At 36.8% G+C, this 15,616-nt stretch overlaps 1 protein-coding gene across 1 annotated transcript in view; it reads left to right on the plus strand.

Moving 5' to 3' along the window:
• The window catches only part of MRPL13 (mitochondrial ribosomal protein L13), a 41,024-nt gene that overhangs the window by 4,435 nt on the left and 20,973 nt on the right, over positions 1-15,616 (plus strand). Inside the window, exons 3-6 of the mRNA XM_087746972.1 lie at positions 1,358-1,451; positions 3,088-3,148; positions 14,006-14,092; positions 14,424-14,545. Coding sequence (XP_087603098.1) covers positions 1,358-1,451; positions 3,088-3,148; positions 14,006-14,092; positions 14,424-14,545 — 364 coding nt within the window. The remainder of the gene's footprint in view (positions 1-1,357; positions 1,452-3,087; positions 3,149-14,005; positions 14,093-14,423; positions 14,546-15,616) is intronic.

The following is a 15,616-nucleotide window of genomic DNA, read 5'->3' on the forward strand; positions in this document are numbered from 1 at the left end:
GGTGTATGGAATTGTTAATTCAGTGTTTATGAAAGTGGAGAACTGTTGGCAAAAATTTCCTTAGATGAGCTTATTCTGTCTTCTTCCCAACCTAAAAAACCCAAACAAACAAAAAAGGTACAAAGTCCAATGTCAGTTCCCTGACATTTATTTAGACATACAGCGTTTTTAGAACTGATCTGTCAGCAGTGAAAGGCTGCATCGAGAAGGATGTTCAAACTGCGTTTGCACTTTAGCTGTAGTTGAAAGTAGAGCTTTAAAAGAACACAAGATTAAAAAGTGGAAGAAAACTTAAACAGGGTGTGAAACTTGCATTGATTAATTATATGCTCCCATAAAATAATGTATGCTCAATTTAAGTCCTCCTTAGTGTAGCTACTTCGTTACCGACTCAAAAATGTTTTAATCAAATGAGACTCTCTGAATACTTATGTTGTTCTAATATGGTAATGCGTATGAGAGTGAACTTTGGACAAATCATTTTCCAATTGATTGAATGGGTGGTTATAGCTTATACAGCTGACCAAGATGATTACTTCTGAAATGAAAAACTATGTCTTTTTTCATATTTTCATCATATTTTTGAGACAGTGTGGGTTTTACTAGCACTTTATTAGTAGAGAAGATCTATTAAAGTAACTTTCTGGCAAGGTGGTAGATTCTCGACTTTACACTTTAAAAACTTTTGATGTGAAAGTTGCTGATACAACACTCAACGTATCTCAATGTGCTGTAACATTCACTCCTGCTTGATTGATGAAAATGTGGTTTTTTTCCCAACAAAGCTGTTTTAGGTTTTTTGTGGGGCTTTTCTCTCCCCCAATCTTTTTGTTTCTTTTATATATTTAGCCCTAGGCTGTAATTATTTAGTAGAATTATTTTACTTATCCAAAATAGTCAGTCCTCCAGTAAACATTGGTGCTGTTTTTATGTGAAGACTAAAATTAAACAAATATTTAGGATTGTTGTTTAGAACTAACCTTTTTTTTTATTCTGGGTATTTTGAAATATAGGTGCATATGCAGCATAACGTGTTGAATAAAATAATACACTTGCCTGTAAGCCAGATTTCCAGATCTTAGCTGAATAATTGCAATGGTTTAATTATCTAGTCTGATGGTATTTTACTTGCTCACCTGCCTTCTCACCTGACAGTACTAACAAAAATAGTAATTAAGGTTGGTATTTAAGTGCAGATTTGGATGGTGTGACTCAAAAAGCTCAGATTTTTAAATTTGGGCTTTACAAAATATGTATTTATGTGCTACCATGTATGTATCACACACTTTATAGTTGTTATTTTCGTTGATTGCCCCTATGGTTTTCTTAATATATTCCACTAATTTCTACCTTGTAGGTGACTGCGGAGATCATGTTGTCATAATAAATACAAGACATATTGCCTTCTCTGGTAACAAATGGGAACAGAAAGTATATTCTTCACATACTGGGTAAGCTTTATAATCAATATTCAAATGAGCTAGTGGTAAATTTAATGTCATATTTTCTTAATAGTTAAAGTCTTTTTTAGCATATTGGTTCAAAAGGAATTCTTACTTACGTGTTTTGGTTTTTGTTTGTATATGTTAGGATGTTTAAAATGATGCAAACCTTTTTTTTTCCTTGTCTGTCTTTTTTTTTTCCCCAGTATATGTTGTTAGGGAAATAATCTAACTGAAAAGTAGTCAGAGCAATTGAGTAAGTTAACAGATTTGGTGAGGCAGGTTGTTTTGTGTGAACCCATGAACCCAATGATCAGGACTATTCTATTTACTAAGCAGTAGAAGACATTCCTATTGGCACTGCACGTTTAGGATATATACAATTGCCAACTTCAATTACTTTATCCTAGAAGTACCTATTTACCTAACAGTAAATATCAAGATTGATCTATTATTGAATCAGAGGATGAAAAAAAAAAAGAAGTTGGAAAAACTAATAAGAAATTAAATGCTCTCAAGATGTACTGATGTATACAGTAGTGTACAATATATTATTCTGGAAGATATAACTTATTTACAGATGGAAGTGCAATAATCGGTTACAGACAGTATGGTAATTATTAGTTTAGTCAAATAAGAACGGTTTTTTATACAATGACAACCCTAGATAATAATCTCTAAGTGTCAAAATGTATCCAGTCAGGAGATGAATAAATCACACTGAGAAGGCTAATTTTGCTAGTACTAATATATCAATCCTGAAATTCCTTTGCTGAATTGCTGAGAAGTTCTTCTTCAGAGTTGATGGAAAGTAATGTGCTTTTTTTTTCTCTCCCCCACTACTATGACTTCTTAAAAATTATCACTAAATTAAGGCACTTGCGTAAGTACTTAAGTTGGTTTTGAGTGAGCGAAAAGAATGGTACAATTAAAACAAATACTTAAATCTGTGCAGCTCCCTGAGTGGACAAGTTTTAATGATGGTGGGTTTATTTTCATTTCACTTAGGTTGATACCTAATACTGTAATTAAATCAGAATGAAACCCAGCTTTACCTGACATCCGTGTAATTTCTTGCACCACTGTATCACTCATTTAAACTATATGCATATATGTGAATTAATGCAACTTCACCACGTCGCATAGGCTTTAAAAAGGTGGATGCATTGCAGTAAAAGTCAAATTTTATTACTGTAGATATGCCAAATCATGCTAAGGTTTATTTAAAATAGTAAGAAAATAATAAATACTGTTCGAAATGGTTGTTTTGTATGTCAGCCACAGGCTGGTTGTGAGTCTTGATCATCTTGAAATATTTTCAAATTTTGCATATCTTACTCCCATTGTATTCTGTAGCTGTGATGGTGTATTTAATAAGCAGTTTTAAAAACATATCCATCTGGTTGTGAAACACAAACTTTTTAATATTCAAGTGAATAAATAAGAAAGTACAAATGGCGTTACTTAGATATTTGACAGAATAGAATCTTTCTAATAAAATTTAGTTGTTGGCCTTGTGCGAACAACTTCCTTTTTTGAAGGCTTATAATATTATTACACTGTTGTTCAAGATGTAGTGATATTTGTGTTAACATCGTGCTTGAGCATATAGCATTAAGCTTATGTGCTTGTTCTGTTTTTCTAGCTATCCTGGTGGTTTCAAACAAGTGACAGCAACTCAGCTCCATTTGAAGGATCCAACTGCTGTAAGTGTTTCCCCTTCTTCCCTTTCATTTGTTTTCATTTAATTAGTTCCCCTAAACAAAAGGAATCAGTTACCTGCATGTCTAAAGCTAAATTACAGACATTCTGCTAAGGGCTCTTAGAAGCTTGACTTGTGACGGTGTTTTTGTAAACAGCACGTTTTGAGGATTAGATTGTAGGTTATGCATTTTTGTGATTCTTCCATGCTGTCCATGCTTCACTCGTTTTTGATTGATTCACTTGCTTTTAGTTTCAGGGATCTGACCTTTTTCATAAGTGAACTGCCTAAAGTTAGACTTGGCTAAGCTGTACTTCAACTTAACGACCCTACTGCTTTTTTAAGAGCCAGCAAGAATAATGCTAATCTTAAAAATGTTAGCAAGTACACCTGCCTCCCAGTAAAATTCAACTGTAGGTTTTGTTAAATGATTATTTTTTAAAATCTTTTCTGCAATATTATGTGTTCATAGTCTGTGAAAGAATCAGAAATGGTGATTACATTGAACTTAAGCCTCTTTACTAAATGCCTGTATTAGACTATTATAAATTCTGAACGTCAGTGTTGATGTGTTTGTTACTGATTAAAAGAATAGGGTGCTAGATATGAACATTTTGGGATGTTGACTTACCCACTTATGAAATTACTTCTGCTAGGGTTTTGAATGGTCAGCATCGGAGGACTGAGTTCTCTTAAGTACTAGCGTTTCAGAACATGATATGAAGCCCACAGAGATTAACAGATATCTATGTTTATGTTAACTTTGAAATGCTTTGTCTTGGGTCACCTTATATATAAAATATAAAAATGCTTCTTCCTTTTCCTAGAGAAATTTTATCTGCTGTAAAATTCTTGGGTTTTGTCAGTGATTTTTAATCTATGATTTAGAAATCCTGGTTTGTCCCAAGACACTCTTATAAAATATTTTGTACAAGCGCTCAATAAAAAAGCAGTCTGCCGTATGAATTTGCCGATTTTTGTTTTTACTTTTGCAGTTTCTTTCTTTATTTAAGGTGAAATGAAATCCCACAGCTCAATATTATCTTCTGTCTAGAATTTTTCAAAACAACTTAAATGCTTTTGAGAACAGGCTCTAAGATAGTTATAATTCCTTTGGGAATTATTGGTAGTTCCACATCTAAAATAGATTCTTCAGCCTTTTTCATTTGAGCTTCAGGCAGATGCTGTGCACTGGGAGGCAGTGTAGCACAACTTGTTTGTTAGGGCCCGAGAATTGGATGTTCTATAAATTAGCTTCTGGCATTCATTCTGAAATACCTCTTTTCTTGCCAGACTCAGATGAATTTCTGTGCAAACAGAGGAGGATTAAATGCATTGCCAATAACTAAAGCATGTTGGACAGAGGCTCAGCAAATGGTGATGTGGCTCAAGGCTTGGTCTAATTTAGTGAGAGAAACTTTTTTTTTAAACAGGATTGTGGAGAGCCCTCAGCAATTAACTCTTTTTATTGAAGATGAAGCGTTTGAATGTCCCTCTCATAACGATCTCTCATGTATTTTTGTCATGATTTAATAGTAGTGGATAGTAATTTGGCATGATATATTCTGTATGTGTAGCTGTTACCGGTGATCTTATGGCTAGAAACGCTTATTTACTAGTTGAATTGTTTTCATGTGAAATACATTGGGATATGACAAAGACGGAAATTATGATGGTGTTTTATTAACATGTTTTATTTTTTAGAAATAGCTATTAAAACCTGAAAAAGGATTACTGTAAAGAGAACAGTGCCTAGCCTAAGTAGCATTTGGATCTTCAAAATGTGATCTAAATGACACATAGTTATTGTGGAGACTTTTATAAATCACTTTATTTCACTTCTTTGAATTAAAAAGAGACCTTTTCTTTTTTAATCAAGTTAAATTCAATTCCTGTGAAGCCAGTGGAATTAGGAAGGTTGTAGGAAGCAGACTGTATCTTTCTGTGGAATCAAAGTGTTCATTCTGTAAAGCGTTTTCATCCTGCAGGCTACTGCTTTTTCTCTGCCCTTGGTCCTATTGCCTCCTGCTAGCTCATCCTGGTAGTGCTTCATTAGATGAGTCAACATTATTTTTGGAAATAGTGCTGTTACAGAAATTAAGGCATTAAATTAATGGAAGAGACTACTTCCAAGGAAAAGGATGTTGACATAACACCTTCTAAACTTGTGTGATGTTACGTAGAGATTTTGCAATGGATATGACTATTTTCAGTTTATGTAAGAAATAGATTAAAGCTTCTAAGATTCCGTGAATGTGTGTATATGGTAGGACTGCAGTATTGCTTAGCACTGTCTTTACATATGTCTAAATTCAAACATACAAATCCCCAAGATAAATATTTTTTCCATTACAGATTTGTTTAAACATAGTTTCTAGTATACAGAGAGACTGTTTTCAGGAAAAACTGGTACACAGCTAATAGCTAAATAAAAAGGTTATAATGCGTAATGTGATGCAAAATGGTATAGTTTATGTCTACGTGGGGGGCTGAAAGTCATAAGTCTAGTTGTCAGAATTTAGACATGTTTACTGCAATATCATCCTTGATCGTTTCTAGTTCCTTCATAAGGTACCAAGATAGGGATGGATGATGATCTGATATTCTCACTTAATGGAGGCTGACATCATTGTATCTGTCTTACTAACTTTGGACCTTTATATTCCTTGCAGGTAGTAGTCACTGCTTCAGAAGGATTTGTGCTGAATTTTGAATGTGCATATGCAGTTTTTCATAGGGTCATAGCATGATTTAGGTTGGAGAGAACTTTGGGAGATCTCTAGTCCAACCTCCTACGCAAAGCAGTGCCAACTGTGAGGTCAGATAAGGCTGCTGGGGGGTTATCCAAAATGGTCTTGAAAGCCTCCCATGGCAACCATTTCCAATCCTTGACTTTTCTTGTTAGTTGAAAAGAATAAAAAAAAAAAACAACAAAAAACCTGTGCCTATAAGTGTTTAATTGCAGATGTATAATTTTATGCCCGAGATTGACAAAATATTACTATTTTTTCCACGTCTAAGTATCTTTTATGTTAATATGGGGCAGTGAATATAAAAAGAGGTCTGCATAGTTCATGTTTTGTATAGAACTTAAAGTTCCATGCTCATCGTGCCAAGTTTTTCAGCATTTCGGAAAAATTTGTTTGTATGGAAGGGTAAAAATTACAGTGTGTTGCCAAAAAAGATATCAAAAGCAACTAGTCTAGCACATTTTTACCTTTAGCACCTTTGGAAGGCATGGGGAGGGGAGTGTCTGTGAATCTGTTTAAAGTTTCTAATATTTTCAGTTGTCTGCTCTTCTGGAGCACAGCAGAGAATAGCTCTTGTCTATTGAACTTGGCCAGGCTACTTCAGGAAGTGCTTATTGAAGAAAAAAATAGGTTCTTCACATTTCAGCCTTTTCTTTCTCTGACTTAGGTTTGGTGTAAATTCTTGGACCACCCATAGATGAGAGTATTAAATATGTTCTTCAGGTTCAGCATAACAGCTTGTTGCTGTAGTTCGAAACAGCCTCTCTTCTTCAGGTTAATATAATACTAATGTTCTGTATGGTGTTACTACTCCCTTAGGATATATCTTAGTGGACAACAGTAATTTCCATTGTAGGTTGCTAAGAAAAATCTGTTTTTAAGGTTTGGTGTGTTTTCTTTGCTAAAAGAGTCTTTTGAAAGTAAAGGAAACAGGTAAACCTTTTTATTTGAGATGCAAGTGTTTGGAATGCATAGAAGTTTGGGGGTTTCTTGTTTGTTTTTAATAGAATTTGCAGAAGTTTTGTTTAGCTGGAAAAATGCTGCTAGGCGTGAGACCAACACTTTCAAAATAAGGCTTCGAAGTACTTGATACAGGAAGACTGAAAGATGTACTCTTAAATCTCACAGATTTGAGAGGGAGAAAAGATTAGTTGGAAAAAACTTTCTGGAAAAATCTTATGGCTTTTAATTAAAATGCCTGCAAAATATGTTGACCAATGTAATCTGTAGAACCAGGTAGTAATCCTGTCAGGACAAAGTTTTCAAGCAATTTTTATTCTATTTCTAATTTTAAAAGTAAGAAAAACTTGGCTTACTTTTTTTTTTTTTTTTTTTTTTTTGGCTGCATCACAAACTCCCCCCCAAAAAAGAAAAAGAAGAACTCGTGTTTGGCTAATACCAAATGCTCAGTGAGAGGATTGACCTTTGCAGTATTCAGAGGCTGTATTGCCTCTGAAAAAGAAATAATGGGCAATAATTGTTCAGAATGAACATTACCTGCTAGGAAAGATTATTAAGCGAGGCAGGGTAGCTCTATGGGAATAGAGCTGTGAGGAAGCCTCCGGGGGTGTCAGGGTTCTCGTTTGTTCAGCTGCTGGCACTGATACGAAAGAGCTTAAAATGTTCTAATTCTCCTTTTGAATGCTCTTTAGCAACTGCTCGCATGTATAGACTTGCCATTATATCTGCATCGTAATGATGTTTTGAAGAAAAGCTGGGACAGAAAACATGGTTAAATCTTGCTGTGGTGTTTGAAAGCCTGTTTTATTTGCATCAGTAAGGGATAGTTGATATAATAATATGTACATACTAAAAGTCAGTTACTGAAACACCAGATATAATAGTGTTTTCTTTTATTACTGTGGAGTAATGTTTTTTAATTAAGTGGAGCAAAACTTCAAAGTCTGGATTAGTAGGTACACAGAAGTTAGTATGGCATGGGGAGGAGAATATTGTTATGGAACCTGTTATTTTAAAACTTCTAGGTGCTTTAAATAAGTCTTAGAGCCGGCTTCGTCTTTTGCTTCATAGTAGACAAATACTTCTTTGTTTAAAAAAATCTTAATCCATTTCTTGTTTGAATTTGCAAGGCAAATTAATTTACAGAACACATTAAACTTCTACCTTCACATTAAACTCCTGAGCTTCTAAGTGCTGAACAGTAGTGGAAAGCAAAATGGCATGCAATGGAAGTTTAATTTGTCTGTGACCAAATGATTCTTATGGCAGTATTAAGTACATTCACTGTTGCTGTATTACTCCTACAACTCTCAGAGGTGGAAAGGTGAAGTTCTGTGTATGCTTTTATAACGCATGTGGTGAAAAGAACAATATCGTATACAGAACAGAAAACCAAGAACTGGTAAAAGGAAGACATAATATCAAGCTGTACCTCCGAGAAACTGCTGTGTATCCTGAAATTCTTCTAGGATTTTTTGGTATGCCCTGTAATTAACCACTTTGTTTTCTCTGGAGCACTGTATCCTTCCCATGTTCTAGAGTTGCTTCCTGGTGATTATTGGATTTAATTCAGCTGTTAGGGTAGACTTTTCTTCTGGAAATTCAGCCAATTATTTTGTGTTTCTCAGGACCAGGAGTGGTATTGCTCTGTTGATTTCCTTCTTTAAAGTATGTTTTATTTGGCAAAGAATCTTTCTCAGAACTTGCTCTCCACCAAGCGTAGTCTGCAGCTTGCACGTGAGCCAAAGCCTATCACAAAAATTGAAATGTTCAGGCCTCACACAGTGTTTCAAATAAATATATTTTTAATTTATTTGTACTCATAAAACGTTAGACCGTGTAGTAAGGAACTGAAAGTGCAAGAGTTTTACTAGAGCTGCTTTCAGATTTCTTTCCTCCTAATGAGCCCTTTAAATTGGAAACTAAAAACGTAGTGTCATATAACTGTGTGATTAAGAGCATGTCTATGCTGTAAGTATATAAATTAACCAACTTGGAAAGCAGGTATTGCAATATTCAAGATGACATTTGTAACTACAGCCAATAGGAAGTTTGTAATTCAAAAGAAATTGGGGAAAACAACATTCCAGTATTTTAAAAGTCCCCAAATATTAACTCTCTGGTGGCTGCGTACATCTTACGGTGGATGTCTTTACCTGATGGAGAAAGTATCATGGCCTTTAGGAGTGAGTATTTATGAGGGTATGGGATTTTACAGGTTGCTAGTACCAAGAGTAAAGGACTGGGGAGAGGAGGCAATAGGAATCCATAAATAACTGAATAAACTGTTAACTGTACTAATTAGTTTTAAACTGAGATTGAGGTTGCAGTGAGACCTGTGGGTAGGAAGACCTCTTTGCCAGTTTGAAATCCCACAGAAATCAACTGGGTTTTATACCTTTCATGTAAAATTAAACTCTTGTTATTTTAGTAGTTCAAAGTAAACATAATCACATAGAAAACGATAAGAATTGTCTTTTATTAGAACTGTATTACAAGCATATAGAAAGATTGTTGTTGTTAATTCCTTAAAGAAACAGCATGTTCTGATCTGTGCTTTCAGGGAGCATTGAATCTGGGCTTGGGTTTTGCATGAGCTCAGTAGCAGACTTTTTCTTGCAATTCCATACCTTTTTATTTAGGGTTGGTGTACTTCTAGTAAAACTTGAGCATGTTCAGGTAACAGGAGAGCCCTTAAGACCCTGTAAATATTGCTGGTTGGATCTGCCTTTTCTGTTACACAACCTTACTCAAGTTGCAAAAGCAGGCCATACAAATTCAGTTAAGCCTGTACTTAGTTACTAACTTCTTTGACTTGTCATCACACCAGTTAGAGTGAGGTTCTGGCTGTAGGCAGAATTTTGGGCAAGGAGCTGGGTGTAAACTTGGTCTTTCTAGGCCCTTGGTTTGGATTTGCTTTGGCTTGTAGAAAAGTCTTTGAGGCAGAAGTTACAACGAAGCTAGAGGTGTTCCAGCACTACCTGCTCTGTCCTGGCTCCCTGTATGGCCTTCTGTTCTGTAGTTGGACTACCTACCTTGCAGTAAATCAATAATAAAAGTACAGAATAGCAGGACCTTTTAAATTTACATTCCAGCTTGCTTAGTAATACGCTTATTTGGCTTTTTACAAGTCTCAAATAATCGTTCATCACCACCTCACCCCTACTTCTTTTTTTTTTTCCCATTTTTTCTTTTTTTTTCTTCTTGGTGAAGGTGAATGTGCTTGAGGGGTGTGAGGTATAAATCTGCCTTTGACCTGTTCCAGCGAGGAAATTATGATCTGCTGCAGAAGCCAAGGCTTTGTTCCCTCTTCGCCCCTGCTGTGAGTTGCTGGGGCAGGGAACATGCGTGCTCAAACCCCAGGTTATTGTTCCTCTCTCTTCTTCTCTGCATGGGTGTAATGTGTAGATGGCAATATTTTCAAGTGACTCAGACATTAAAGGCTCTATGATAACCACAAAAACATGCAATTAAAAAATGAGCTGTTTGAAATGCCTAATTAGTAAGTTATAAGTTTGTTTCCTCTGAGAGTTCTTTCAGTTGCATTGAAGCTCTGGAATGGGCGAGACTGTAACAGTGAAGTCCAGTTTCCTGCTCTGGATCAGGAAAGGACTTAATATCTTCAATCAGTGACGTAGACAGTGGGATCAAATGCACCCTCAGCAAGTTTGTGGATGGCACCAAGCTGAACGGTGCAGCTGATTCACTAGAGGGACGGGATGCCATCCAGAGGGACCTGGACAAGCTCGAGCAGTGGGCCCATGGGAACCTCATGAGGTTCTACAAGGCCAAGTGCAAGGTCCTGCGCCTGGGTCGGGGCAATCCCCAGTATCAGTACAGGCTGGGGGATGAGAGGAATGAGCGCAGCCCCGTGGAGAAGGACTTGGGGGTACTGGTGGAAGAAAAGCTGGACGTGAGCTGCCAGTGTGTGTTCGTAGCCCAGAAGGCCAAACGTATCCTGGGCTGCCTCAAAAGCAGTGTGGCCGGCAGGTCGAGGGAGGTGATTCTGCCCCTCTGCTCTGCTCTGGTGAGACCCCCCCTGGAGTGCTGCGTCCAGCTCTGGGGCCCTCAGTACAGGAAAGACACGGACCTGTTGGAGCGGGTCCAGAGGAGGCCACAAAACTGATGGGAGGGATGGAGCACCTCTCTATGAAGAAAGGCTGAGCGAGTTGGGGTTGTTCAGCCTGGAGAAGAGAAGGCTCTGGGGAGACCTTATTGCGTCCTTTCAGTATATAAAGGGGACTTATAAGAAAGATGAAGAAAGACTTTTTATCAAGGGCTGTAGTGATAGGACAAGGGATTTTAAACTAAAAGAGGGTAGATTTAGACTAGGAATAAGGAAGAAATTTTTAATTTTGAGGGTAGTGAGACAGTGGAAGCGGTTGCCCAGAGAGGTGGTAGATGCCCCATCCCTGGGGACATTCAAGGTGAGGTTGGTCGAGGCTTTGAGCAACCTGATCGAGTTGAAGATGTCCCTGCCCATTGCAGGGGGATTGGATTAGATGACCTTTAAAGTTCCCTTCCAACCCAAACCGTTCTGTGGTCTGCTTGGCAGTAAAAAATGGTTTGTGCTTCATGTGAGGGTGGTTTTTCTAGTGCAGATGATGCGGTAATGCACTCGCATGTGTGAGAGGGCATGGAAAGCCAAATGAGTTCTTGAACAGCATGGAGATTGGCAGATGTACCAAAGCATACCTTGGATTATCCTTATTGCACTGAGCATACTTATCTATAGAAACTGTTATTGAATGTATAGTTATCCATGATCATGCATTATCCATTAGCATTCTCCAAGACCTTGCTTTCCTGTTAGTCTGTCATCACCTGAGGTTGACAGTCCTGCAGTGGCTGTAGATGACATTGAAAGTATTTCTTTATTGTTTAATTTGAGCATATAAATCAGTCATTCTTTTCCAGTGTGACTTTTTAATAGGCACATTTTTACAACTGAACTGTTCTCTTTGTAATGTGGCTGAAAAAATCTGATCAGATTCACCAGGCAGAAATATCTACAACCAGAACAGACCAGCTGTTCGTCTAGCTCACTGATTTGTTTCAACAGATGTCTGTGCCACATGCTGCAGAGGAAGACGAAAAATCGGACACAAACATTGGTTGTTGGAAGAAGTAAAGTACTTAACAATGTTCATTAAAGCACTTTAAAGTCTCTCTTTTTATTGGAGTAAAATCATTAAATAACTAGCTCTGTGTATCTGCAGGTCGTATGTTGGACCATATGTATGTACAGTTCATTAATCTAAGGAATTAACACTGGTTCTATCAAAATCTGGCGTTAAAACTAGTTTTTAGATAAAGAAAAAAATCCCCACAGTTAGCCAGTATGTTGTGAAGTCTCTGGATCTGTTGTTTTAGATCTGATGTATTTTGATCTTTCATTTGCTATAAGGAGAAATATTAGTTAGAAAGGAAAATAAGTGTATGAAAAGAAAATTACTAATGGTAAAAGGGCTGTTGACATGAGCCGCTATTAATATCCATGTATTTTCTTATATCGTTACGGTGTGTCTCTTGATTTTCAGTATTCAGTGAAGTATATCAGTATTCATCTTGCCTTTGTCTAAGCACGTGGTATACTGACTAAATAAACTGTAGTTTGCTGTACAAGCATGAATAGTTTTTATCCCTAAAAGCATTAGTTTTCATCTTTGTTTTTTAATAGTTGCTTATTATTTGTTATTAGACAAAGTATCAACACTATAGATTACTCTGCCCGACCTGATGTATTTCTTCTGTCATCTTGATTTGTTATACTTGTCCACAGATCCGTGGTACTGGCTGCATAACATCTGAAAATGTTCATGATGTTGAGGCTTCTCAAAATGCTTTCAGCGTTTCTCAAGTCATATAGTATCTATATTTATGAGGATCCTAAGACAACGTTACTGTCTGTTACATGGCAAAATGAAAATAATATTGGGGCCAAACTGTCTGGAGTGTTTACTAACTTCAGAAGCCAAGTAGAAATGCCTGCAAGTTTAAGAACCTGCACTTCTCATTAATTTCCCTTGGAACAATTAATCATTCCATCTTAACTACGTGGTTCCAGCTGGGAAAGCAGTATTAGTGATTGCCTCTAAAACTTCAATTTAATTTCTTTAATTAATTTTATAAAAAGGAAGCAACTTTTCTCAATACACTTTTCAAAGTATCCGGATGCCTGGGAGATTTGTTCGTGCTTAGTGCACTGCATTTCAGCGTAGCTTATTGACTTCAGCTTAACATTGCGCTAAGCGTGCCTGGGTAATTTCTGACTCGGAGCTACTTTGTGTCTGGGTGGCTTGGAGCACAGGCGGAGTGGGTTTCCTTCTGCTTGCAAAATTGCATGTAGGTCTACCCCTAAATGCTTTGCTGTCCCTTATAAAACCCTTTTTGTCTCCTACAGTTTTACATTTCCAGATGTTCCCCTTCTGGGTGAAGTCCGTAACAATGTGTTTTGCATTTAAATTACAGGCACCTATAGTTAGAGTCCAAGAGAAATCCTGTTGAATTTTGTTACTTTTCAGTAAGCATGATCTAGTGTAGATGTACAAATTCTATTTGTTCCTGATGCTCAGAAGTGAGATTGTTCATCTGGGACTAACAGCAAGGGAATAAATTATAAATGTAAATAGTATGTTCATAATGCAATGTATTGGTATGTCAGCTTTGCTTAAGGTAGGATGCATTAATTATATAGAAATTTCAAACACAGCAAATCACAGTGTTAAACTTGTTGCTGGGAACACTCGGTAAATTTGTTAGAGCCTATTTTATTTTTTTTTCTCAATAACGTGTGTCTATAAATGTGGAATACAATATGGAGTTACCCCAAGCTTCTCAATTCTTTTCAAAGTTGAGTGATCATATGCAGCCATCCACAATGGCTAAATATAGCTCTTAACTTTCTGAGCTGAAATTTTCTATATGGTTGTTAGAGTAAGTGTTTACATGATGGGGAGTAAGTATTTCTTCTTCCAAAACAATAAGTCTCAAGCACCTTCTGAATGTGGTGACAGAGTTCTTCAGCATGGAAGAAGTTGACTGAAAAGAGGTTCAGTGACTAGTGGAATGGGCAGAGGGAAGGACAGCTTACCTTTTTCATGTTATTTGTAGCCTGTCTGATTATTTGTTACCATGTTATCTTTCCTCAGATTGTTAAACTGGCTGTTTATAGAATGCTTCCAAAAAACCTTCAGAGAAGAACTATGATGCAGAGGCTGCACCTGTTCCCAGAAGATGTGAGTAGTCATGCAGTTACATTTTCATTCCTGTGTGATTTGGAGAAGAGGGAGTGTTAGCAATAGCAAAACTCTTGTCATAAGAAGGTAAATTAAGAAAAATCAAGCTGCTTTTTATTTATGTATCTAAATGTAGTTGAAATGTTGATGCTTTTTTATTATTTCACAAAATTGTGAGATATAAGACGTGCATGAGATTGTCTTCTGTATTTAGGTCAAACACTTAGCATGAAGAATGCAGTAGTGTTGACAAATTTTGGTCTGGATTTGAGGGGAAGTGGTGTTGTTTTTTAAACAATCAGATAGCTAAGACTGTTCTCACCTGCCTCAGGTTATTCCAGAAGATATACAGAAGAATCTTCTACAAGAGATTCCTCAGCCACGTGCAGTCCCCAAGAGGTTAGATGAATATACACCAGAAGAAATTGCTGCCTTTCCAAAGGTTTGGACTCCGTAAGTATCTTGGATTTTTTTTAAAAGGACATTTTCACTGAGTATGTTCTATATAGGTTCCCACATTATCAATAAGAAAAGTAATGTTTTTTCTCTTTATGTCATCTTTTTTTGGAGAGAAGAGGTCATTAAAGCAAAGAACGGTCATATTAGAAGGGAGTGGTTCCTAGGTTTTTTGTATTTCTGGCCTTGCTTTTAATGAGAAAAGCTTTGCATAAAATTATGTTTTCAACTCTTTACTTCATCAAAATGAGTTGAGTAAATGATGAGTAAAAAACTTCATTACCCTATTTGAGTTGTATGTGCTCGGTAATACGTAAGTGTTAGCCCTAGCCAAAAGAAACACCACGTGGCTCTGTGAGGGAATGATTCATTGCAGGGGGGAACCCTTCAGATTTTCTCCAGAGGAAGGGAAAGAATTCTCCTAAATTAGACCTTGAAGAGTGGATCTTTGGCAGGGAACATACCACATGTTCATTTTGATAAATAGTTTCTTTTCCATGCACAAAATCACTTCCACAGTAGTTGTGTGGCATATGAATGAGTATTTGTGGTTTGCTTTGTACCACCACATGCAGCACTGAGTCAACCTGCTAGTGAAAATAATGCGTTACGTTCGGGACGTTTTCTGATTAGTACCAGTATGATTTTTCTTGTGTTCAGTTGAGAGTCCTGTTTAGGCTCAAGGTCCTATTGCGGTAGTCAACAGAGAAATCAATTTTGAAAGATGGCCCCTTTCCCGATTATGCTAATGAAATTTAAGAAGACATGTAACAAGTGGGGAGATGGGGAAAGGTATAAATAAGCTGACACCAGGACCAACTTGATGGTGTATCTCCAGTTAGCCTACTGGTGTTTCTATTTCTGTAGTAGTTTTTTAACAGGTTATGTTTCTCTTTGTGCTGTAAAAAAGTGTTCCTGTGTCCTTACTCGTACACTAATCCTAAAAATTAGACTTGGTCTGAGTCTCAAATGGTATGTCATCCCATTGAGTAGTTCCACTGAACCAGATGTTAGCTGCATGTGGACAGAGGTCAGCTGCTGAAATGGTAGTAGCAGCTTATTTCTCAT

This window comes from Nipponia nippon, unplaced genomic scaffold (genome assembly GCF_047370975.1).
Source record: "Nipponia nippon isolate SJK-2023a ecotype South Korea unplaced genomic scaffold, ASM4737097v1 scaffold_1, whole genome shotgun sequence".
Lineage (NCBI taxonomy): Eukaryota > Metazoa > Chordata > Aves > Pelecaniformes > Threskiornithidae > Nipponia > Nipponia nippon.